At 40.1% G+C, this 25,687-nt stretch overlaps 3 protein-coding genes across 5 annotated transcripts; 1 reads left to right on the top strand and 2 right to left on the bottom strand.

Moving 5' to 3' along the window:
• Window positions 1-751: 751 nt before the first annotated feature.
• Window positions 752-9,436, bottom strand: LOC106420848 (autophagy-related protein 18f-like). Of its 2 annotated transcripts, XM_048751503.1 has the most exons (8): window positions 9,262-9,417; window positions 8,774-8,987; window positions 8,119-8,550; window positions 7,666-8,049; window positions 7,349-7,582; window positions 7,061-7,280; window positions 1,249-1,763; window positions 752-1,155 (listed from the first exon to the last, which is right to left on the bottom strand). In XM_048751503.1, exons 2-8 carry the CDS (start codon window positions 8,972-8,974, stop codon window positions 1,033-1,035), a joined length of 2,109 nt encoding a protein of 702 aa, XP_048607460.1. In that variant the 5' UTR covers window positions 8,975-8,987; window positions 9,262-9,417; the 3' UTR covers window positions 752-1,032. The 2 variants fall into 2 exon arrangements, with proteins under 2 accessions (XP_048607460.1, XP_048607457.1); XM_048751500.1 differs by having other exon boundaries at window positions 8,774-9,436.
• Window positions 9,437-15,350: 5,914 nt separating this feature from the next.
• On the top strand, window positions 15,351-17,452 carry LOC106420919 (thiamine thiazole synthase, chloroplastic-like). Its single transcript, XM_013861762.3, has 3 exons — window positions 15,351-15,864; window positions 16,566-17,054; window positions 17,133-17,452. The coding sequence occupies exons 1-3, from the start codon at window positions 15,466-15,468 to the stop codon at window positions 17,292-17,294; spliced, it is 1,050 nt and encodes a 349-aa protein (XP_013717216.1). The 5' UTR covers window positions 15,351-15,465; the 3' UTR covers window positions 17,295-17,452.
• On the bottom strand, window positions 17,215-21,254 carry LOC106420903 (TBC1 domain family member 15-like). Of its 2 annotated transcripts, none has more exons than XM_048751484.1 (11): window positions 20,856-21,254; window positions 20,253-20,348; window positions 20,053-20,156; window positions 19,841-19,980; window positions 19,661-19,750; window positions 19,378-19,589; window positions 19,192-19,297; window positions 19,024-19,121; window positions 18,686-18,952; window positions 18,519-18,602; window positions 17,215-18,376 (listed from the first exon to the last, which is right to left on the bottom strand). In XM_048751484.1, the coding sequence occupies exons 1-11, from the start codon at window positions 20,943-20,945 to the stop codon at window positions 18,362-18,364; spliced, it is 1,302 nt and encodes a 433-aa protein (XP_048607441.1). In that variant the 5' UTR covers window positions 20,946-21,254; the 3' UTR covers window positions 17,215-18,361. The 2 variants fall into 2 exon arrangements, with proteins under 2 accessions (XP_048607441.1, XP_048607444.1); XM_048751487.1 differs by having other exon boundaries at window positions 17,215-18,373.
• Between the last annotated feature and the right edge of the window lie 4,433 nt (window positions 21,255-25,687).

Genomic DNA, 25,687 nt, shown 5'->3' with positions numbered 1-25,687 from the left:
TTAATTGCTGAAATAAAAAGTTTGACATGCATTTTAAGCGAATAGCAAATCATCTTCTACGTAATTGTATGTATATCATATGAATTTAAAGTATGTGTAGTATCAATATAAATATTTTATATAAAATGAAAGATGTAAACTAGAAATATAAGGTTAATTATCATATGTTCGGTTATTTTCGGATATCCATTCGGGTTCGGATATTACCCGTTCGGGTTCGGATATCCAATCTCTCCTAATTTAATACCCGTTCGGATATTTTGCTACTTCGGTTCGGATTTCGGTTCGGGTTTTTCGGATCGGGTTCGGGCGCCACTTCGGATTTCGGGTAAAATGCCCACCCCTAGGATCAAGCCACGGTTTCGGCCAGCAGTCCGTGCCCTTTGTCACCAGCAGCGGATCTTTACGTGTAGAGGCTGCTGCACGGTAACTTAGACATTTGGGTTAAACCAGGAGGAACAGTTCTAAAGATGAGAAGCCCTCCAAGATCACAAGCGACCCGACCCTTGCGTGACCGTCTCCATCTCAGGCGCTATGATTGGAAGGACTTTCGTTATCAGCAACAGCGAAAACCCTGTGTGGATGCAGCACTTCGATGTCCCCGTGGCTCATAGCGCTGCCGAAGTTCACTTCCCAATGGAACACTTGTTTGCGTCTGTTCTATTCATTTTGTAACAGTCTTTTCTGTTGTCTTTTTACTTTGTAAACACACACACACACACACACACACATTATAAAGGTGCAGCAAAAATGGCAAAAACTTTTCTGTTTTTTTTCTTTCTTATTACGTTTACATCCAAAGAAGATGCAGTTCATGAATCAATATAATGGGGTCAATCTGTAACCAAAGAAGACTATACTGCTAGCTATTTACATCTAAAAGGTATGCCAACTTTTCTAATTTTCTATACAATTTTCCACAGTTATTTTTGTAGTCCTATCGCTGAACTTGAAGCTGAGTTTATGGTGAAGAAACAATAAAACCAAAAGCAGCATATCACCTTCCTTCTTCTAATGCAACTCTCCACCTCTTCAACCCCAGACTGGATGCGAACCTCTTGTTCTTGCTTCAATCGTTTGACCTTTGATTTTTTCAATCTCCATCTCCCCATTACTCTCTTCATCCACATCCAATACCAACTTCACAAACCTACACTGTTTTGTTGCAAAACACACAGTCTCAGCCACATCCACACAACACATCATTAATAAAAAAAAACAAGAAGAGAAGAGGAAGGAAAGTTTTACATTGTCCCATTCCCATAAGGGTAGGTGAGACGGCTGATACATTCGCAACTCTGTTTGAGACACGTACAGCTGATGGTTGTTATCCACCACACGACGGGCCTTTCCTTTCTTATTTGCTTTCCAAGGTTCCTCCTCAGCACTCTCCTTTCTAACAATCTCCGGAAACACGTTACTTCCAGAACCCGAAGTTGCTCCACCTCCTCCATATACGTCCCTCTGCTGATCTTGCATCTCTCTTCTAGATCGGTTTTGGACCATGTACCACCTTCTTATCCTCACAACCGGTCCTTCAGTCTCTGCACCAGACTCGGAATCAATCCCCGTCATCACCAAAGCCTCACCACCTTCCCCAGCCTTCAACGCGTACTGTGTCATACATCCAGAAGGAGCAAAAACCAGTAGATTCCTCGTTACGCTACTATTATCAGAAGCAGTAGAACCATAGTGGGTGTTCTTATTCTGCTGTTCAACGCAGTAGCTGAAAGTTGATGTGGTTGAACCCTGAAGAGAGCCTCCTTGATAGGATACAAGATGGAGGAGTACAAGTCGATGCTGAGGTGGCACCAAGAAGGACTTCAAGGCCACATAAGCTCAACCGAAAATATCTGCACAATTAGATTTTTTAGTAAGTATTTGAATTTCAATAAGAGAACAAGTCAAAGCACTATGTTCTCCACCTTTCCCATTTTCCTGCAATGTAGGAGTCAATGACTCCACTTTCCTTTCACGTTGTTTGCTTCTGTTATTTGCTTCTTGTAATCTCTATTTAAAGAAATGAAAAAGACAAAAAGAGGTAGACTTATCTACCCAAAACAACTTGTGTTCTTATTATTATTGATCAACATTGAGATCTCTTGGCAAGGGACCTATCAGTGGTATCAGAGCTCGTTATTTTTTTCTCGTTGACGGGTATTCTTTAGAATCAACGCTCAACAGAAACCTCAACTTCCTTTCTTTTGTCTATCACCCTTACTCCACAATTCCGCCCCGCACCACCAAAAACTCTACAAAAAACAGGGCCGTGGCTCAAAATCTTCGGAACGAGACCATGGCCAACAACCGAGAACGCCTTGAGGATCTCGAATCCAGCATGGGAATGGTCCAAGACGAACTCATGAAACTGACGACTGGTATCAACGACAAGTTTCGGGGATTCGAAGACTCCATTCACCGAACCATTGCTGATTCACTCAAGGAAATGAGGGAGCTTGTCCTTGGCAACCGTGAAACAGGCTCCAGCACACCTCAAGGAAACCCACGTCGCGACGAGGACTCACACCCACGACGAGACGATGTTAACCCTTTCGCTCTAACGCCCAATCCTCGCCGCAACTTGAAACTTGAACTTCAGCGGTTCAGTGATGGTGACCCAACGGAGTGGATCACAAAAGCCATACAGTACTTCGCGTATCATGATATCACCGGTAATCAACGTGTGAACTTTGCCGCTTACCACCTCACGGAGGAAGCCAATGAATGGTGGCAGGCCACAGTCAAAGCTCTAGGAGTCGACCTGCATCTCATCACGTGGGAGACATTCGAGAGCGAAATATTGACTCGCTTTGGTCCTACCCGAAGTGCAAACTTCCATGAGGAGTTATCTAAGATCCGTCAAACAGGTACATTCCGCGAGTACCAGCGAGCTTTCGAGAGGTTACGCAACAAAGTCTCGAATTGGTCAGAAGAGGCACTCGTTGGGACTTTCCTCGGGGGTTTACACTCCAGTATTGCCGATGATGTCCGAATGTTCCAGCCAAAGACATTACAGGAGGTCATCAATCTGGCCAGAATGAAAGATGACCAACTACAAAAACAAAAACGGAGCTTCATACCTCGCAACTACTCGAGCAACTCCAATTCCCAGTCTAAGACCATGACCCCCATGCCACAACAACAGCGCCCTCCGCAGACTCCAAAAAAGCTCACTTGGGAGGAGATGAAGAGAAAGCGCAGTCTTGGTCTTTGCTTCAGTTGCGACGACAAATACACTCCCGGACACAAATGCGTCAACCCACAAATCTTCATCATGGAGAGCATCAACGATGATGACAAGGACGACGAGATTGATGAGGAGGATGATACACCAGAAATCACCCTCAATGCCCTTACCGGTTGGGATTCGCCCACAACGATGCGTCTTCACGCCGTCATCAACCGCCAGAGCCTCCACGCCCTCGTCGATAGTGGCTCAACCCACAACTTCATCAGCGAGAAGGTGGCTCGTGCACTCCGGTTAGTCGAAACACCAACAAAAGCTTTTTCTGTTCGTGTGGCCAACGGAGAACCATTACAGTGCCGTCGACAGTTCAATGACGTCAATATTCAGATCGGCGAAGCTCAGTTTCAAATCACCCTGTACGCCCTTCCTCTTGTGGGCCTTGATTTGGTATTGGGCATTCAATGGTTACAAAACCTCGGCCCAATACTAACCGATTGGAAGGCCCAAACTCTGCAGTTCTATTGGGGAGGCCGAACACATGTTCTTACTGGGCTTACCAAATCAAAGATTCAGCCCACCACGAAAGAGGATGTCGCAAAGGAGTTACGACAAGGAAATTTCCTTCTTGCGATTTGCTCACCGGAGACGACGCCGGACTTGAAGGAGCTGAACGACGACATCCGTCTCCTCCTCACTGAATTCGATGGGATCTTTTCAACACCAGACGGTCTTCCTCCGCACCGCGAAATTGAACACCAAATCACGCTTAAGGAAGGTACAAACCCGATCAATGTCCGTCCCTACCGTTATGCTTACTTTCAGAAGGATGAGATCGAGAAACAGGTCACAGAAATGCTCAACGCCGGAATCATACAGACAAGCTCTAGCCCTTTCTCTTCTCCGGTACTCCTCGTGAAAAAGAAAGATGGTTCGTGGCGATTTTGCACTGACTACAGGGCACTCAACTCAGCCACAATCAAAGACCGTTTCCCGATACCCACCGTCGAGGATATGCTCGACGAACTACACGGCTCCGCCTTCTTCACCAAACTAGACCTTACCGCGGGGTTTCATCAGGTCAGGATGCACCCTTCCGATATTCACAAAACCGCTTTCAGGACACATCACGGACACTTCGAGTATCTCGTCATGCCATTTGGTCTTTGCAACGCACCCTCAACATTCCAGGCCCTCATGAATGATATCTTCAGACCGTTTATGCGAAAGTTTGTGCTCGTGTTCTTTGACGACATACTCATCTACAGCCCAACTTGGGAGCTCCATCTACAACATGTCCGCGAAGTCTTCACCATCATACAGCAGCATCGGCTGTCCGTGAAGTTCAAAAAATGTGAATTTGGAAAACGAGAGCTTGAGTACTTGGGCCACATCATCTCCAACACCGGGGTTACTGTCGATCAATCCAAAGTCAGTGCAATGACAGCATGGCCAGTCCCCACTACAGTCACCGAGCTACGAGGTTTCCTCGGCCTCACGGGCTACTATCGCAAGTTCGTCCGCAACTATGGTTTGATCGCTAGACCTTTGACTAACCTATTACGCAAAGGGAAATTTGTTTGGGATTGTGCTGCAGATCAGGCCTTCAACAACCTCAAAACCGCCATGACATCAACACCAACGCTCGCACTGCCTGACTTCTCCAAACCCTTTGTCATTGAAACCGACGCTTCCGGTGATGGCATTGGAGCAGTCCTATCACAGCAGGGCCAACCTATTGCTTTCATGAGCCGATCTCTCGGAGTACAGAAAAAGGCTTGGTCGACATATGCACGTGAGATGCTTGCAATAATAGTGGCTATTCGCACATGGCGTCCTTATATACTGGGGCGCAAGTTCACCATTCAAACCGACCAACGCAGCTTACGATATATGTTGGAGCAAAGAATTCTCACCCCCGAGCAACAAAAATGGATGGCAAAACTTGTTGGATATGATTACGATATCGTTTACAAACCAGGTAAAACCAACTCCGCAGCTGATGCTCTTTCACGGGTCCCTGAGAGTCCTCTTCTCGCAACAATCTCAGTTCCCCATTCCTCCTTGTGGACTGACCTCCGCGACTTGGCTTCAAAGGACCCCTACCTCCAACGCATAGGAGTCGCAGCAACAGAGAACCCTGGCCGACCCTACTCCTGGCGTGATGGGCTCGTATGTTACAACAACCGCGTTGTGATTCCACCAACATCACCCCTTGTCCAGCAACTGCTTCACGAGCATCACGACACCACGTTGGGAGGCCACTCAGGCGTTCTTCGAACCTTCAAACGCCTATCTCACCACTTCTATTGGCCCTCGATGCACAGATCAGTCGCCGACTATATCTCGCGTTGTGACACTTGCCAACGCGCCAAGTCCCAGACCATGTCCCCGGCCGGTCTACTTCAACCCTTGCCTATTCCCGAGCAGGTTTGGGAAGATATCTCCATGGACTTTGTCGATGGGTTACCTCGGTCCGGTGCTTTCACGTCAATCTTAGTCATTGTTGATCGTCTCAGTAAATTTTCTCACCTTGTCGCCTTGTCTCATCCATACACAGCCTCCACCGTTGCAGCAAAGTTCATCGAGACAGTGGTCAAACTCCACGGTCTGCCTCGTTCCATCCTTAGTGATCGCGACCCGATCTTCCTCAGCCACTTCTGGAAGGAATTGTGGCGTCTTTCAGGAACCACCTTGCGTATGTCCACCGCCTACCATCCCCAAACAGACGGCCAGACAGAGGTCGTCAACAGATGCATTGAACAGTTCCTCCGTTGCTTTGTACAGCAACGACCGAAGCAATGGAGTTCCTTCCTTCCATGGGCTCAATATTGGTACAACACCACATTCCATTCCAGCACAAACACAACCCCATTTCAGGTTCTATACGGCCGCACTCCGCCTGCCATTCCAAGGTATGAAATTGGCTCTACACTAGTTGGTGAGCTTGATGAGCAGTTACACAACAGGGACGAGCTACTCAACGAACTCAAACAGCACCTGGAGACATCAAACAATCGCATGAAGCAACAGGCAGATACGAGTCGCCGGGATGTGGAATACAATGTTGGTGATTGGGTCTACCTACGACTCCAACCCTACCGCCAGATGACAGTTCTCAGACGCTCTTCCCAGAAACTGGCCAATCGTTACTACGGCCCCTTTCAGATCGAGTCACGGGTGGGTAAGGTAGCCTACAAGCTTACGTTACCATCAACTGCAAGAATTCACCCAGTCTTCCACGTTTCCTTGTTGAAGAAGAGAGTTGGAAACGATGATCCTGTCTCTGTTCAGCTACCACCTTTGAAGGAGTCTGGTACACTACGCCTTGTTCCATTCAAGATACTAAAAACGCGTGAGGTACGCAAAGACGCAACCACTATAATCGAGCTACTTGTTCATTGGACTGACTTGCCTGTTGAGGAAGCAACTTGGGAGGAGCAAGAACAGTTCATCACAAGCTTTCCAATGTTTCAGCTGAACCTTGAGGACAAGGTTCTTTCCGAGGAAGAGAGTGATGATAGGATACAAGATGGAGGAGTACAAGTCGATGCTGAGGTGGCACCAAGAAGGACTTCAAGGCCACATAAGCTCAACCGAAAATATCTGCACAATTAGATTTTTTAGTAAGTATTTGAATTTCAATAAGAGAACAAGTCAAAGCACTATGTTCTCCACCTTTCCCATTTTCCTGCAATGTAGGAGTCAATGACTCCACTTTCCTTTCACGTTGTTTGCTTCTGTTATTTGCTTCTTGTAATCTCTATTTAAAGAAATGAAAAAGACAAAAAGAGGTAGACTTATCTACCCAAAACAACTTGTGTTCTTATTATTATTGATCAACATTGAGATCTCTTGGCAAGGGACCTATCACTCCTCCTCCTCCTCCAACCATTCCAGCCGCCGCAGCTGCAGCACCGCTCACTGTCCCCATCCATCCGCTGATGTCTCGGCTTCTTATCCTAATAACAGGTGACAGAGTTACAGGAATATGCGCCTCTCTCTCGGGATTGATCTCAAACACATGACTTGTCCCTCTTGACGAGCTAACCACTATCAAACTGCTATCATTGCTGAAACTCATGTCTTGTATCACCTGCAAGAACAAAAATATCAATAATAATACTTTTTAAAATACAGGAAAGTGAAGAGCTCTCTGCTTACCGCATAAGTATAGCCACGATGGAGCCTGAACAAATGCATAAAACACTCTATGGGCGGCGCATCACTAGTGTTAGAGATTCTCGGCATTATCTTGAACACGTTTATATTGTGGCCTTGAGTCGAAGCAGACACCAAAAGCATCCCACTTGGATCAAAGCTCAAAGCTGAAATCGGATTCTTGTGTGCCTTAAACTGACATATCACGCTTTTGCTTATAACATCACTGATTATAACCTGCACACACACACACACACCACCAAGTCTATGTATCAATGGAAACTCAACACAACTTGAGAGGAAATATTTGAGAGTTTTACCATTCCTATGCTCTCAGCGTCTTGCGCTTTGTCAGTAGCAGCTCCTCCAATGCCCTTAAAGCCAGGAAGATACGGATTGGGCAGACCCTCTGCGCAGAAGTTAGACAACGACTTGTACCCTTTGCCTCCAAGCCTCGCTATCCCAGTTACAATATGTTTGCTCGATTCTATTGCAAACTGTGCAACACCGGGTGATGATGACAGTGGGAGAAGCTCTGAAGTGAAAACCGTGGAGCTAGACTCATCAATACGACTCCCGCTATAAGCGATCCATCGTGGACCAACGGCAAGAGGACCATATCCAACACCCAATGAGCCATACGCGATGGAGTTAGTGTGGATATTGTATTCCTCCACCAACGTCTTAGCATCAAAGCAATGAATCTGCAAAAGTCACTTGTTAGTTTCAGAAGAGATACAAAATCAAACACAATATGACAAAAAACTTCGAACCTGATCTGATTGTAGCACGGCAACGATCCGAGAACTGCACCTGATGGTGTAGATGACAGACTCGAACTTCAACTTATGCACATAAGAGTTTGACTTTAACGAGTAGACATTCACATGCGTAGGCACTACGGTCTCACTTTCAGTGTTATCAGAAGAGCTCTCTATATCTAAAATCTCCACCCAAGAGCTGTCACCACACACAGCCAAAAGCGGACGGCTCTCAGCAAACGCATCGTCTATCTCCTCGGAGACTAGCGGGTAAGGTAGCATCTGCATAAAGGCTGCGTGTCCGTCGTGAGCAGAGACAATGACATGGACGTTCCCAGTGTCTTCAACATCCCAGATTTGGAAACCAGAGCGAAACGCAAGTAGAAGAACTCTCCGAGTGTCGCCATCCTCTCTCTCTAGCTTATCAAACCCCGCCCATAGTACCTGAGGCATCAAAAGAGCAACACAAAGACTAAAGGTTCAATCTTTTAAAAGCTATTAACCCTAACCCTAATGAATCTTGCACCTAAAGCTATCAAACTTTTTCTCAACACAAAGGCTAAAGGTTCAATCTTTAAAAGCTATCAACCCTAACCCTAATGAATCTTGCACCCAAAGCAAGTTTATCGTGACCCATTATATCAAAGTTGTCAACTTTTTTTTATACCTTGTCGTGAAGAGAGTCGGCGTCTGGGTTAACGACGGAAGAGGCGGCGGAAGCGGCGGAGCGAGCGACGGTGGAAGCGCCGGAGGAAATCGCACGAAGGCAGTCAGAGACGGCTTGAAAGGAGGTCCGAGCTGATCGCGAGACAGCTCCGTCGGAAGAAGTCTCAGGCTTCGTCTGAGGATCGTCGTCGTTGCTACTCATACTTCTTCTACGCCTGAGAATTTTCCAAGAAAATCTTTCATGGTGGAAATGGAATCTCAAATTAGAAACAGAACATCGCAATTTGCTTCTTCGAGTTGTCACGAAGCAAGAAACCAACGAAACACAATCAAAGCAAAAAAAGATTGAAAATTTGCGAAACCCACTGAAAATGCTTAAGTTGAATCGCGCTAAAGAAGAAGATGAAAGAAAAGAACGAACAAATGAAGCAGCAATTGAGAATAAGAATTGGAAGAAAGAAGAAGAAGAGCGAGTCCCGAAGCAGGAACCTGATTATGACTTTGGAAACGATTAGGAGGAGGAGGAAGAAAAGGGGAAAGATTTGAAGGATAATAGAGAGAGCGAAGAAGAGACGAAAGCTGTTTTAAACTTCACTAATGATTTTCTTTCTTTCTTTCTTCCTTTCTTATTTATATCTGATTTTTAAAATGGGAAAAAGCGGATTAAGATCTCTTTTACGTAGAGTTTTTTACTTTAACAGAGAAGAAGAGACTCGTATTAGTATCTGACACGTCTCTCTTTCCCTATTTTTGTTTAAATAAAATTCAGTTTTTAGTTGTGAAATGTCTAAAAGCTTTAAGCTAATTCTAAAAAGCCTTAAAAGTCATTGGAGTTGATTGGTTGGATTGTTATTTAATTTTAGTTTCTATCTATAACTATAGAGTTTACCAATCATGATTTATGTACTTTTTAAAGCTAGAGCCAAAAAACTATGAACTTTTTTTTCTAAAGTAAAAAGATATAGACGTATGAATCTGTTTCTTTTTTTATTATGTTTCTCATTAAATTTTTACAACTATATTAGTTACATTATCAAAAAATTTTAAAGACTAAATTATGTAGTAAAATTTCTACGGTTGTAGTCTAACTATTCAGTTAGACTTTATTGATCTAAAAGCTTTTAAAGCCTTTTAAAAAGACTTAAAGCCACTTTTCCTTACTACATGATGGATTTTTTTCTTCTAACGCATAAAACCATTACCAAGCATAGCTGATAGCCCTAGTTTTGTTGGTTATACCCCAATACTTACACCAAACAAACCTATATATTAATTGATATATTAATTAAATGTCGATTTAGAGCCGAATTTGACGTGCCAAACCAATCAAATCCACCAAAATTAGTTCGACGTGCTCCAGCGCCAGTCTTTTGTTATTATTTCCCATGACGTGCGCTACTACTCTTTATTAGATGAAGAGTTTCATTATATTTTTGTTTAATTAGATTATTGGTTAAAAAAATTAAGATAAACTAATCTGGTTCAACTTGGTTTAATACAAATTTGACTAGTCCAGGTAAAACATATCATTAGCTCAGAAAGCTGACTAAAAGAGTGGAGTTCAAAAAAGACTAGGCCCATGTAAGGGCCCACTAAGGAGCTTTCTTTCCTCGAATATTCCGTCAAGCTATAAAATGATCATATGATGTTGACGATATAGGGCCTGACTGGTTTAACCGCAGCGGTTGCGGTTGCGGTTGCGGGAGTTTGCGGATGCGGGTGGTTGCGGTTTCTAGCGGTTTTAAGAGATTTGTACGACTGGTTATGCGGTTAGAAATTTGTGCGTTTGCGGGATACTTATGACTGGTTAACTACCAAATGCAGCAGCAGTTAAATAATAAATTAACAATATTTACATTTTATACAATTATAAAAATATCAAAAATAATAATATTATAATAAATATAAAATTTATATTTAGAAAGTTATAGTTTAAATTTTTTAAAAATATAGAAAATATTTTTATTTTAAAGTTTTATAATATTAATTAAAATTTAATTGATATATTTTAGCATTTTTATAATTTCAGTTTAATTTTTTTATTGAATTTTTTTATTTTTGTATTTATATTGTTTTGGAAAAAAAATAATTTTTTTTATCCTCCCGCAAACGCCCGCAACCGCAAACGCTAGCTGGAACCAGCTTTTGAATTTATGAGGTTCAGAGCGATTTAGAGCGATTTGGAGCGGTTTAAAGCGGTTTGAGCGATTGTTGCAAAACGCCAGCAACCGCTACCAACCGCAAAAGCTGCGTTTGTGGGTGGTAGCGGGAAAACCAGTCATACCCATAGTCTGCGTGGTGTTCTGATGGCGTCAGATTTTTCCATGAGCTGACGATGAAATCTTCCTCGGTGCCGTATAGCAAGTACAAAAGCGAAGTAGATGTATACGAGTTTTACACTCTATTCCGTTTTCACAACTGTTTATTTTTCAGTTTCTCAGCAACTCTAGGTTTCTCATTTCTTTTCACTTGGATAGCTGATACCTACGTTATTTTGTTTTAACATGGAGCATCAACAGATCTCGGAGCATGTAAGATCTGTTGTTTGTCTCGGGGATCTGCTGGTCGTTCCATGTTAAACTAAATAATGTAGGAGTGTTCTCCAATAAATTGGCTAAGTCTATCATCCAAGTGAAAAGAAAATGTGAATCTTGCATTGTTGTGAGACTGAGAAAAAAAGAAAGAATTTCCAGGTTTTTGATCTTCTCCAGAAGAATCTGAGTTTTTGCAACCACCAATGAAGATCTCTGGTTTCTTTCTTTTATTATTGACTACCACCATGTTGTGGGCTTCATAGAGGGAAAAGTTTAGGGTCTGTTGCTGTTTCTTTACAGAAGAAAGAGAACGCAAGTGTTTTATGTATTCGTATTCTATTAAAACTTCAATTATTCTACTGGATAAGGTTAAGAAATTTGTATATGTTAATAGGTATTTGCTTTTGAACCTTTTTTGCGCTCGTGTTGGATATTCTGACCGGTCATTGTTCTGTGGCATGTTGCCATTCTGTGAGTCTTGAGTCTTTACATTGTACTGAGAGATAAGAATCAAAATGTGTTTAAAGCGTAGTTTAACGAGCAAGTGTTTGGAAAAGCTAGCAAAATGACTCAATTATGTTTTTGAACGACTGGATTTTCATGCTACACATATAAAACATTATATCTTAGGTTAAGGATGTATAAGCACTTTCTTGTAAAGAATCATAACGGTAGAATGTGGAGTCGGCAGTTGCTCAAAGGGAGGATTCTAAGAGCAGCATGGTGTTACCCATAGAGGAGTCCTTAGGAAAAATGTATTTTGATTTTTTAAGTATTATATTATTTTTTCTTTTTCAAAAAAAAAAAATCAACCAATCGCGGATCGCCACATGTCGTGGGGACCTGCAAATAGTGTAAGGATTCACTAAGAAAGAGTCCTTATTTAAAGATTTTAAGGATTGAATTTTTAAGTTTTGGTAGGATCCACTAATTATTTAATTATTTTTTTTCTAAGGACTCCTCTTTAAGGATTCCCATTGTGAGTGCTCTAACTTCATGTTTTTCTTTGTTGATGATAAGAAACCAAGTACACTAGTATTGGGGAACCGATTCTCAAGAAATAAAACACTCTCTAATTTTGCCTTCAATTTCTAGAGACCACCACCCTAAAATTGCCCACACACCTAACCTATGAGCATTCCATCCTCTACAAGAAAGGTATGGTCAAGGCCTTTATAGTAACCAATACAAGAAAGCTCCAACTGCAATCTCCTTTTTATTGGTCTAGCTCAGCAGTCAACAGTCTTCAGCTCACCATGACACCATCATCAACTTATTATATCTATTGTTTCTCTATTCATTTAGGTTTTAAATGTATTAGATCAACCTTATCGGTAAGAAGTACATTATTGGTTAAGAAATACACAAGGGTTCTCATCCCTCTTTATATTATTATTTAGTACATTTTTTAGTAAATAATTAAAAAAAATTGTATGTAATAAACTAATCAAATGAATGGTTGGCACTTATAAGAACGCAAAAGAGTCACAATTAACTTTTCCAAACCGTATCACTTTCTCACTTCCCTCTCTTTTTTAATTTAATAATTGTTTGATACCCACCTTCCTGTCCTATTGATGGAAGTGCTCTTATAGTGGAGAGGTGTGGGTTATGTGTTCAGCTCAGCAGTCTCCTTCTTATTGGTCCATCTCAGCAGTCAACAATCTTCCTTTGACAGCTCAAAGTCATCAACTAATGTAGAGGCTTGGGTCCTATTTATTTATGCAGTCAACAATCTTCCTTTGACAACTTCTTATTGGTCCATCTCAGCAGTCAACAATCTTCCTTTGACAGCTAAGGTATCTATCAGTTCAGCTTGAAGTCTTCCACACCATGTTTATGGTTTCTCTATTCATTTACCTTTTAGATGTATTATAATGTAGAGGCTTGGGTCCTATTCAAGTATCTGGAATGAAGAGAGGAAAGAATCTCTGTCTTGTGTCTAGGCATGATTGTCTGTGGTTGAATTCCGCAATCTCAAGCTCAAGCTGTGCGGCTGTGCCTGTGCTTACCTGAAAGATATAGCTCCCCAAGATTAGCTTCTTATTCTTGTAAGTTTAACAGTGACCAGTTGGTCAGTTTTATAAATTTGCAACTGTGAAGTAATAGTATCCTACCCTTTCTGATTCTGGCTGAAAAAAACTCGGTAGTTAAACCATTAAATCAAAAGAGAACTCCACATGTCTTGTTTTTTAAGTTTAGGATGTATCAACACTTCGTTACTGTAAACACTTGCTTAAGAGGACAATTTGTTGGATCAAAAAGACTATTTTAATTTCTATACAGATTATAGTATTAGTGCTCTTCCGTGACACAACCTTACCCTGTTTCTTGTTTTCTGTTGTAAACAAAAACCATGTCCAGGTCTCAATCGAATACAGAAGACATGTAAATCTTATCCTGATTCAGTACAGGTACGTCCCAAGTATTAGGTCAAAATCATAGTTATCAATAGTTTCTTAGAACACACACATGAGAGTCTGAGAGTTTTATGCTTAATAAAGAGTTAAGAAACTATTGATACCTATGATTAGCTCTAATATTGGAAGCGTTGGTTAAGAAGGCCAAGAGGGAGAGAGTTGCGAAAACGAGAAAGAGCTAATTAGCCATTTTGTGTGAGTTTTTGAGGTTCTTGGTGAGTGATAATGATGAAGCGAAGTGAAGAGAAATAGTTTATTTATGGAAGAGAGAGTTTTGCATGGTGTTTACGTGTAATGAGCACGAGATGGTGTATGTGCACACGGGTATGAGAGTTTTGTTAAGTTTCAAAATTTGTGCAAGTTGTTACGGGGATAATCGAGATGACGCTCTGGCACGCATAACACCGTGCATGCTCGATCCGACTTTGTTTTGTTTGGAGTGTGTATATACAAATTTTGAATTCCAACAACACTCCTTACATTAGAGCTATATATATACAGTATATTATATATATACGCATTTATGTTTCCTTGCTCGGGCTATATCAACCTCTTCAACTCTTGATGCCAAAATAACTAAGACACCGTTATACATATACGTTTGAAACTCAGATTACTTGGCAGGCTTGCATGGCTAAAAAGATAACCATGTAATCTTAAGTTATCCTCTCTCTCTCTCGTACCTCAAGATCCGAACTTACTAATTAAGTTTAAAAAAAACACAAAGCTGTCAAATGACTCAAATTATAACAACATGTTCACTAGACATTCTAGCTAGCCTTTGTTTATGGACATTCACACACATCAACCGAATCACTAATGTATGGTTTAGAGAGAGGCACAAAGAAAAAAACCTGCAAGTATGTAATAACTTGGAAGTTATTGGTCTGGAACCAGAGGTTTAACATGATACATATGATATATAAATATAGAAGAAAAAACGCATATTTACAAATTTATTGTGATGATTTTAGTACTAAGGTTTCTCGATTACAAATTTATTTTGAAATCTTTGAATTGCAGATTTTATTTTGGTCCACAAGAAAAAAAGATTCTATGACCAAAAAGAACATGCCGCTCATAATTCATAAATAAAAAATATTGATATAATAAAGTAGTAATATTTTTTTGTTATTTGGACACCATAATAGTGAACTATCTTTTCACTAGTAAAATCCAAATCCATATCTATCGTACACAGATATCTCACTTTCTGGTGTTGTTCGTGTCACCACACACTCAGTGCAAATGGTTACAGAAACTTCCAGACAAAAGTCTCGAGATATTTCTTAATTACCACAAACTGAATTTTAATACAAAATATATGAATCTAATTGTTTCATAAACTACATATATCAAAACGATTTATTTCTTTCTTAGACAAGCAAATATTTCTGGTTTAATCGGGTAACAAAAACAAATAAGTATGTTAACTTTCTCACTAAACTTTGGTTTTTTCAAAAGTCATGAAAATTTTCAAAACTTCCTTCATTCAATTCGAACCGTGAAGGAAGGAGATCGTTACTTTCCAATGTTTCCATTAATGGCAGAAATTAATAATTTCATTTATATAAAAAATAAAACAAAAAATCGACGACCCTTCATGCCTTATCTCTGACGTGGCCATCACTCTCCAGATATTTCTTCATCTTCTAATTTAAATATTCAACAGCCACCACAGTTTCACTTCACCACCATCATCTTCATCGTCACTCAAAACATAAACACACCTCTCAAATATGGCGTCCATCACCTCTACTCTCTCCCTCTCTTCCACCAAGCCTCAGCGCCTTTTCGACTCCTATTTCCATGGCTCATCCATCTCCTCCGCCGCACCTGTCTCCGTCGGTCTCAAACCGCGCTCCCTCTCCGTCCGCGCCACCGCTGGCTACGATCTGAACGCCTTCACTTTTGACCCCATCAAGGAGTCCATCGTGTCTCGCGAGATGACGAGGAGGTACATGACTGATATGATCACTTACGCCGAGACCGACGTCGTCGTCGTTGGTGCTGGCTCCGCTGGACTATCGTGTGCTTACGAGATCAGTAAGAACCCTAACGTTCAGGTCGCAATCATTGAACAGTCTGTCAGTCCTGGTGGTGGCGCGTGGCTCGGTGGTCAGCTTTTCTCCGCCATGGTAATGTTTTATTCGAACTCTCTTCGTGGTAAGAGCTTGCTATATAGTGTTTCAGTACTTAGACTAACTTGCATGTCACACTACTGAGGAACTACTAAGGTTTGGTTTAATTAATTTGTGTTCATGGAAGCCAAGGCGGGCTCTGAGATTATTAGGCTTAAACAATTACTAAACACATATATTTTAAAATCATTTAGGACTGAATGATATAATACATACTAACCATTAATATATTGGATGTCATATGCGAATATGTATGCTCTGGACTGGAGTTATTGTATATTCAGGGACGGCTCAATATTTATTTGGACACATGCGCAAAAAAATTGAAGTTTTTAATATTTATGTTTTTTAAAATATTTTTTAATTATTTTATCATCAACATCTTTATAAAATTTGTGATGAAAACAAATTATGTACACATAAAATATGCCTACTTTTCAACCAAATTTAGTGAATATTTAAAATTTTCTCTATAAAAATTTGTATATACAAAAAATATTAGATCCTTAAGCTATCAAGATACTGGGGGATTTAGCGGGCCCTGTGTGTGTTTGTGTTGGACAGATTGTCCCATGATAATGTTTTATCCGAACTCTCTCTGTGTTAAGAGCTTCTTATGTGTTTAAGTACATAGATTGGTTTGCATGTGATTGGTAATGTGTAGTAGACTGAAGTTATTGTATATCCGTGTTTAACAGATTGTGCGCAAACCAGCTCACTTGTTCCTTGACGAGATTGGTGTAGCCTACGATGAGCAAGACAACTACGTCGTGATCAAGCACGCTGCTCTCTTCACATCCACCATCATGAGCAAGCTTTTGGCTCGTCCCAACGTCAAGCTCTTCAACGCTGTCGCCGCTGAGGATCTGATCGTGAAAGGAAACAGAGTCGGCGGTGTGGTGACTAACTGGGCTCTTGTGTCAATGAACCACGACACACAGTCTTGCATGGACCCTAACGTCATGGAGGCCAAGATTGTCGTGAGCTCGTGCGGTCACGACGGTCCCTTTGGAGCCACCGGTGTGAAGAGGTTGAAGAGCATTGGGTTGATTGACCATGTTCCTGGGATGAAAGCTCTTGACATGAACACAGCTGAGGATGCGATTGTGAGGTTGACCAGGGAGGTTGTTCCCGGTATGATCGTGACCGGTATGGAAGTTGCTGAGATCGATGGTGCACCAAGAATGGTGAGTTTGTTTCCCTTTCCTTGAATCAATCATTTATAGTAGGATGATATACTGAGTGAATGAATATGTGATTTGCAGGGACCAACGTTCGGAGCTATGATGATATCAGGACAGAAGGCGGCACATCTGGCTCTAAAAGCTTTGGGACAGCCCAATGTTATTGATGGATCGTATGTCGGAGACCTAAGCCCGGAGCTTGTCTTAGCAGCTGCTGATTCAGCTGAAACCGTAGATGCTTAAGGACAAGTTTTTTTTAACTAAGAAAATTTCCCCTTGATACTTCTTTATGTGAAAGGAGTTGCAATAAAGGAGTGTTTTAAAAAAACTTGTGACTATTTATGTTATGAACTTTTCTGGTGTCTTTGTTTCTTCCCAATAAAAACGTTTATTCGGTTTAATGTGCGTTGTTCTCCGATCCTTTATTGGTTTTAACTAGCACAAGCAGCTCACTTAGCTTTGTTCGGCTGTACTTGTTTGTTTGCATGCAGGTTCTGTTTCGTAGCAGTTAAAACATGTATGCGTTAGGCCATCGGCATTGGTGGGATTCTCAATTGGTTTCTTAGTAATAATTAACATAAAACATAAAAATACAAAAGTAAAGAAACTGATGAGAGAGACAAGAGAACGTTTCTTCATGAGGAGACTTTTGCAATATAATGAGAAGGTTTGCCACTTATCTGTCATTTATTGACTTATATTTTTTTTAATATAAAACTTTTTGTTAGAGCATATTTAATGGGTTCTTAGTGTGAAGTTATTATTTAAGAGCCGTTATTAGTTTTTTTTAGTTAAAAGACTTCTTATATCCCGCTAAGAATTTCATCCTAAGAAATAAGAAACGTATTAAACATGTTCTTAGTTAAACAGTTTGCTCTCCCTCTCTAACTTGTTTGACCTAGTTGCTTTCTCCCTTGCCTTCAAGTTAACATGAGGAACTAAAGTTACGATGTTCCAAAGAAAGACAAACGTTCCACCACCAGGACTGGTCCATTGCAACGGAGTCTACAAACAGTTTTCGTGGCTGAGAAAATACTTATCCTCTTAAGATCCTCAAATCTCATTTCTGATTTGGAGTTCACATGTTTCATCTTTATTTACATAATCCGACAAATACAAAAATGTAGTTTAAACCCCAAGAGGTAATCATAGTTTTTTAAAGAAAATATTACAACATGGATTTGTATGAACACTGGACAACGAAAAGTTGTTGCGTGTAGGACTCTTGTTTTTTTCTTTTGAAGGCTTGTCTCCCAAGGAATCATAAATCACATACAAAAAAAACGCTACTCATGGCTCTTTTCCAGGTGCTATTTCTTGGCCTGCTGCAATAACACAAAGCAGAACGGTCAGAGACATTTTAAAGACAGTTCAAGAAGGATCAAACACAATCCCAAATAGAGTTTCTCAGTAATATAAACTTTGCGACATAAACAAATCCAAGAGAGAAGGAAAATAAGGATAAACCTTTTTTAGATACTTCTTGTGTAGCTTCATTGCACCAGCACATGCCTTTTTAGCATCCAAGTTTCCGGTTATGTCGTTTAAGATCTGATCAAAACACACACAGATTACTAAAAATGGAAGCTGTTTAAAGAGATAAAACCCCCCTTTGAGATATATGTCTGCATTACCTTAACAACATCATCAAGACCTCTAGCTTCAGTCATAAGCTTAGAACTCTTGTCTTTCAAAACACTCGCCACTAAGAAAACCGATATAGGCAAAGGACCTTCCGCGCTGCTTTTCCCACCGTTCTTCATGTTCTCTCTCTCGTACTTCCCACATTGTTTTATCGACTTCGGTTTGCCTTTGGAGGAACCTTCGGTTCTCGCTCCCTCGAACTCAGGCTCCTCGTACAGAGAATACATCTCAGGGTCATACTCCAACCCCCACATCATCTGCCCACAAGTCTTTATTAGTGTCCTGTCCAAGAAACATGTCTCTGAGTTTATAAAGAAACAACCGTTACCTCCCAAAGGTACAAGGAGTCGCAGAAAGAGAACTCTCTTCGGAACTGAACCATTATCATCCGAATAGCAAAGAGATAGTCACCTCCACCAAGATTCTCTGCATTTCAAGATAATATATGATTATATCTTCCAAAAGTGAGGTGAGAAGGGCTTGAATAGATAGATACCTAAGTGATGGTGAAGCTTAGGATCGATGATCTGAGTGATTGTAGACAAATGAGTAAGCTGTGCTTCAACTCCAACTGATCTTCCCGTGCTCCTGAAGTTTCCTCTCTATCAATTTCGAACAAAGTTAAAAAAAAAAGATAGAATCAAAACTGACTATGAACACTCAAGTATAGAGAACAAAGTACCAATCTTCGCATCAATCTTTCAAAACACCAAAAAGCATCAGCTTCGTCTTCAAGAAGCATGATCATAGGAGAACAAAGATCACTCATTCCTTGGCAATACCCAACGTCGTTGTCTATCCAGGCGTAGAGAGCTAGAATGTCCCAAAGCTTAGACAGATTCTCCTTCTTCTCGTAGAATACCAATGTCCTATCCGTGCGGTTTACGTCAAGACCTGATAAAACAGAGTTTAGGTAAGTGAAATGCGAGATATAGTCTCAGAACTAGTTGAAACTGATCACAAACCTATCTGGTGAAGTGTTAGCATCCATTGGATAACTTTCTTGTCCAAAGGTCCTCTGCTTTCAAGCTCTTTGAAGAAATCAGAATCCTCCCCTATGATCATGATTCTTGAAATGCTTAAGTTTACCAAGTTATGACGTTCTACTATGTCCTCAAGCAAAAAAAGATACAAGCTTGTGTTACCTAAGTTTGTTTCTTGTAGAACAAGAGGATCAAGAATGGGTTGACCCTTCTCGGTAATTACAGGTGCGGTGATGAATCCACCACTTCCGATGACTGGAAACATTTGTTTACATTCCTGCTTCCAAGAAGCATACTGCAGCCTTCAAGCGAAATACAAATACTTTTTAAGTAAAAAGATATAATAGTAGCAAAGAGAATGCAAGACAATCTACCTTCTACGTTGTCGGATTTGCTCTCTTTCATCAAAAGTGCTCTTTGGATCATAACAACCAAGTAAGAACTCCCACACTTCTCCTCTAATCGATGGATGGATTCCCTAGAAACAACAAGTCAAGTGATCTTTGCACAATCAGAACAATATTTTAGTTGCTGTTGCAGTTTTTTTGTAGACAATTTTTTTTGAGAGACGTACCCCTCGTTGGATACGACCAAGAGTCTTGCCAATATCGAGGAATCCTTCCTGTGTAAATGCAGCCTGCCATTTCCTTACACTTAGAGTTTTACCAGGCTGCAATCAAGAAAAAAGACAGGTATTGTCAGCAATATAGTTGACTCTGCCTTTCTCTAAAACATAATCATGTGATGCTTCTAAGCAAAGATCACCTACTTAAATATGTGAATTAAAAGCAGCACAAAGATCAGTAATATAGTATTAATGTTTACCAAAACCCTATTAAGCATATAACTAGTTATACTATCTTCTCTTGTGTGATCATATCAAGACAATTAACAACACATAAAAATCTTACAAATCAAATGAGAAATTCTGCTTTTACTGTAAACACAATCATGAGATTATAATAAACTTAGTTAAAAGAGCAGTAAGAATCAATAATCCTCATCATTTAATCACACAATCAGAAAAGACATCAACATGGGGGCATTTCAATTCACAACTAATAATGTTCTCTTCATGATAAAAGACTTTCAAACAATGATACACATTCAAACAACACAAGAGAAATGATTCCAAATATATATAAAAAGGGGGGGGGGGGGGGGGGAAGGAAGATACTTTGATCTTGAATCTGGTATTGGGGACATCGGTGCACTCAGGGCGAATCTGGTAATAAGAATCTGCTGGCTCTGCCGCCGCTCCCCACATTTATAATAAAAATAAAAATGAAATCTTTCCCGGGAAAAAAACAAAAAAAAAACAAACAAACCCAGGAAACAAGATTGGAGAAGAAGAATAAAGAAACTGGAACCCTCTCAAAAAGATCAATTGTCCTACTGCTTTGGAGTTTTTAAGAGGGGTCCAGTTTTGGAGGATCAAACTTTTCTTTTAGGGATTGCTCAATGTACTACCAAATCATCTTTCTCCTTTCAATTGAGTGGTCTCTCGAGATGCAATTGATTTTTTTTTTTTTTGACTGGTGTATCGTTTCGTTGATCCATCCTCCTTCCTCCTCCTTTAGACTTTTCTTCTTTTCCGTTTTTAGGAAACAGAGAATCGTTGTGTTTGTTGACGGTACAATGTTTGACCCGGTCCAATTTTGATTTCGGTATCTGAGTCGGTTTTGTTTACACCAATATTGGGTTTTTTTTTTTCCCTTCTTAAGAATAATAAATAATAAACCAATCAATTTTGCATGTTCTTTGAAAAAACAGGTCCCACGTTACGAGTAAACATGGACGTTGACGCGAATTCAGTTTTGATTATTTTTTTTTTGATAAAGGATTTTCATTAATTTAAAATAAGAGGTTACATGGAAGTAACATCATCTATTACAGATAAGAGAAGAAACAGAGTTGGGAAAATGGACTTTCAGGGAGGATGCCAAATCTGCAACAAGAGAGAGCCTAAGGCAGATCCAAGAGAGCACATGGCATAGCATTTATCAATGACAATTCTCAGGGAATTCCTGGCCACAACATCAGGAGAATGAGTAAGACCAGTGTGGAAGCGAGTATTTCTCTCAAACCAAATACCGTAAATGGCTGCTTGCCAGCCTTGTAGTAAAGCGACGCGCACATATCTGTCACTATGAGCAGTGGGCAGCCATGTCAAGGTGGCATTCCAGCTGTAAGGAGCAGTATGGAGATTGAGTCTACGAGTGATTAGGAGCCAAACTACAACTGAGTAGGCACAGTCAAAAAACAGATGATCCCGCGATTCTAATCCCGACCCACAGAGGAGACATGTAGTGAGGTTATCCGGGTTCCAACTTTGCAAGCGGTCTAGCGTCGGGTTACGATTTAGGACAAATAACCAGGCAGTGGTAGCATGCCTTGGTATAGCTGCTTTATGCCAAACCAGTGTAGACCATGATACGAGAGGCTTATGGGGCCTGATCACGTTCCATACCGACTTGGACACGAAAGCCTTCTGCAATCTTCCATTGACATACCAATGAGGTACGTCAGAAGCATCATTTAGAGCCAAGGTAGATACAAAGGCTAGAAGCTGTAGCTGTTTATCAGATCTTGCTGATGTAAGAGACCAGCCAGCACCGTTACGAACATCTGCCACAGTAGCGAACAAGGGAACACCAAGACGTGAAGGTCCATCATGGCCGAAGAAGGTATAAAGCATACCAAATGGCGTCCAAGGGTCCCACCAGAAGAATGTTGAGTCGCCATTCCCCACATGAATTTTCAGAAAGTGAAGTGCTTTACTTCTTAGTTTCAGTAGCCTACGGAACATCCAAGAATAACCGTAGTTCTTTTCATTCAATGACCAGAATGGTGCATGAGACAATATTTTGATCTCATCCATGCAACCCATATCGATCCAGCCCTGAAGAAGAGCATCCATATAAGTTTTAAAGCACAAGCATCACTCCACACTTCCAAATTTCTAATTCCCAGGCCCCCTTCAGATTTTGGGACAGAGACATCATACCATGCCACCTTCGCACCCGTAGGAACTCCTATTTTCCCATGCCAGAGGAAAGAGCTACAGAGAGAGTTTATCGCTTTGATGACCTTCTTTGGCAAGAGAAAGGCACTTGTCCAATAATGAATGATACCTGAGATGACTGAGGTAAGCATAGTGAGCCGACCTGCCAAGGAAAGAGCCCTAGTAGTCCAAGCATTCATCTTCTTTTTAATTTGCAGCAGTAATGGATCACAGTCACCAAAAGATAGCTTCTTAGAGCACAAAGGAACACCCAGATAACGGACAGGTAACTGTGATCTAGATAATCCAAAACGCGAGGACATTCGCTGCACTATATCATCCTGTATACCTGAGCAGAACATGGTGGTCTTAGATATGTTCACTGCCAGCCCAGACATTCTTTTGAAATCCGAGAGAATCCTCAAGACTCCCTCCAGAGAAGCCTCCGTCCCGTCAATAAATATCAGTAAATCATCAGCGAAGCAAAGATGAGTTAACTGTTGTTGCTCACATCCAGGATGAAGCCCAAAGATACCGTCCATGGACGCTTTATTTAGGATTAGAGACAGAATATTCATCATCATGACGAATAAAATTGGAGATAGAGGGTCGCCTTGCCTTAGCCCGGTTTTGCCTTTAAAGTAGCCAGAAGTGACACCATTGATACTTAGCGAAAAGGACGGAGAGCATATACAAGCCCTAATCCAGTGGATAAGCTGAGACGGAATATTGTAAGCCTGCAGAGTACTCAACACGAAGTCCCATCTCACTGAATCAAACGCTTTTGCAATATCTACTTTCAGCGTAATTTTTGGAGTAGCAGACGCTAGATGATAACCCTGTAAAACTTCTGAGGCTAGAAGAATATTCTCTAATATCAGTCTATCCTTGACAAAAGCAGTCTGATTATGGTTTGGTTTGGTTTCGTTAATTTCAGAAAAAATAGTGAATAATTTGGATAGTTCAAATAAATATTTTGATACTGATTCAGTTCCAATATCTTGGTTGAGAAGAATTATTCATGTCTTCGGTTTAATTTTTTTTTTTTATGGCAAGCAAAACAAATTTCATTAATGAAAAGTTGAAGAATACAAAATCAACATTTAGAACTTCCTCTATTGAAAAGTACAACATAAAAGGTGAATTTGACAATACTTTCTAAAGAATAGCCTTATTCACTAAAGGAGCACTCAATCCATTATTTCTTTTTAAGATATTTTCTAATGCAAATTGTGTGTTTTACTAACAATTTTTAGCTTAAAAAATTCATACTAACACACAACATGAAAAGAGTAAAGTTTTTATGTAAAAAATGTTTTCCTAAATATGGATTGGTTGTTAAATTCACAAGTTAAGATGACTTGGTGATACGAATTTTTTTAAAAAAATTCGTAAGAAAAAAACAATATTAAGTAATTCACGGCAATGTGGAGAGTTTATTCTATTTCCATTTCCTCTGTTTTTGTTTTGTTGTCGTGACCAAGGAGTTAGCATTTCCGACCTATTGTTACTTTTACCTCTATAATAGTATTTAGAGATAAAATTATTTCAATCCATTTTTATTTCTTTCTCTATAATAGAGATCTCTAATTTTTCACCTATTTATAGAGGAAAAATAACATTCTTTTATATTTTACTCTATATTTAGAGATTGCTATTTTAGACTAATACATTGTAGCATATTTTACTTCTATTATAGAGTTCTTGTATTTTAGAGGTAAAAATAGCAAAATAAGTTAGAGATAATCTTAAGTTTAAATCTACCTATAAAAGTAAACCAATGTTTACGTTAATGATTAGAAGTTTGCACAAAAAATACTAGTCAAATTAGAAAATTAAGTTACATGTTACGAGAAACTAGAAAGCATGGCGCCAGTTTGATTTTTTTAGTTCATTCAGATATCTATGAAATTTAATCTAGTTTTAGCTTCTTTTTATTTTTCGGTTTGAATAATAAAGTTGTTCGAAACAGGTCAAACATAATCAGATTCTTAATTGATTTAAATTTTTGGTAATTTTGAACAATTTTTTTAGATGATTGATATAAAAATTTAGAAATATAAATCAAATTTTAGATAATCAGATGCTTATTTAACTCATTTTAAGTATAAAAACAAACCGCATCTAGATATTTATAAATAATCAACTCGGTATCTTTTGTTTTTGATTCGGTACAATTTAGTTTTGGATTTCGGTTTAAAACGTCTACACGCGCGTAGTTACGAGTGCGCTTCGAAGGCTCTTCCATTCTAACCCTAATCTAATCGTGGAATTTCGGCGGAGTTGATTTGTTTACTTTTGACGTATGCAACAGATAAGCACTTTGACAGTAGTTGCTAATAAAATTGAAATCATTTGTCATGTTAGGGAAAATACAAGACTTTGTGATATTTGATTGTTCGTACTTCATTTTTTTCTATAGAGACAAACAGATTATCTGGTTATGAAAACTATTGACGAGAAAAAGAATTTACACACTACAAAACATATAGATCAAAACACTAAATTGGTTAAAATATATTAATATTATTATAGAAATAAAAGAGAAACATCATTTGAATTACCCTTACAATCATGACTACGAATCATCATCGTTTTTCCAAAAGTCTAAATAATATGCATATATTCCGGCGCATATTAAGATTAACAAACATGCAAAAACAGCTATAACCGCCACTAGTCCCCAGGTCCCCATCGTCTCTTTTGAGGTATAGTAACTTCTCTTCTTGTATGTAATGGAACTGTTATGAGATGTGGATTCAACCGAAAAGAAGATGTTTATATAACTAATTTAAATTTGAAATATGGTAATTTATAGATAGACTAGGAGATTTTTAGGAATGTCAAACAGGTCGTCCCGTCCCGTCCCGTCCCGTCCCGCCGCGGGCTGAGCATCTCGCGGGTCGAAGCGGTCCCGTCCCGCGCGGGCTGCGGTCTAGAGAAAGCCGGCCCAGTCCCGTACCGCATGATTGCACAGGCCCTTACAAGCCGTCCCGCGGGCTGGA

Source organism: Brassica napus, chromosome A2 (genome assembly GCF_020379485.1).
Source record: "Brassica napus cultivar Da-Ae chromosome A2, Da-Ae, whole genome shotgun sequence".
NCBI classification, from domain to species: Eukaryota; Viridiplantae; Streptophyta; class Magnoliopsida; order Brassicales; family Brassicaceae; genus Brassica; species Brassica napus.
This window is presented reverse-complemented; position numbering and strand designations above follow the sequence as displayed.

What these genes read in the sequence shown, in the direction of transcription:
- LOC106420848 (XM_048751500.1), bottom strand. Translation starts at nt 8,974, where the DNA reads ATGAGTAGCAACGACGACGATCCTCAGACGAAGCCTGAGACTTCTTCC. An exon ending in AATGGTTGGAGGAGGAGGAG is followed by an intron (nt 1,764 to 7,060) that starts GAGTGATAGGTC and finishes TATCCTATCAAG; the next exon opens with GAGGCTCTCTTCAGGGTTCA. An exon ending in CCTTATGGGAATGGGACAAT is followed by an intron (nt 1,156 to 1,248) that starts GTAAAACTTTCC and finishes GCAACAAAACAG; the next exon opens with TGTAGGTTTGTGAAGTTGGT.
- LOC106420919 (XM_013861762.3), top strand. Translation starts at nt 15,466, where the DNA reads ATGGCGTCCATCACCTCTACTCTCTCCCTCTCTTCCACCAAGCCTCAG. An exon ending in GTCAGCTTTTCTCCGCCATG is followed by an intron (nt 15,865 to 16,565) that starts GTAATGTTTTAT and finishes CGTGTTTAACAG; the next exon opens with ATTGTGCGCAAACCAGCTCA. An exon ending in TCGATGGTGCACCAAGAATG is followed by an intron (nt 17,055 to 17,132) that starts GTGAGTTTGTTT and finishes TGTGATTTGCAG; the next exon opens with GGACCAACGTTCGGAGCTAT.
- LOC106420903 (XM_048751484.1), bottom strand. Translation starts at nt 20,945, where the DNA reads ATGTGGGGAGCGGCGGCAGAGCCAGCAGATTCTTATTACCAGATTCGC. An exon ending in ATACCAGATTCAAGATCAAA is followed by an intron (nt 20,349 to 20,855) that starts GTATCTTCCTTC and finishes TCTTGATTGCAG; the next exon opens with CCTGGTAAAACTCTAAGTGT. An exon ending in TAAGCTTCACCATCACTTAG is followed by an intron (nt 19,122 to 19,191) that starts GTATCTATCTAT and finishes CTTGAAATGCAG; the next exon opens with AGAATCTTGGTGGAGGTGAC.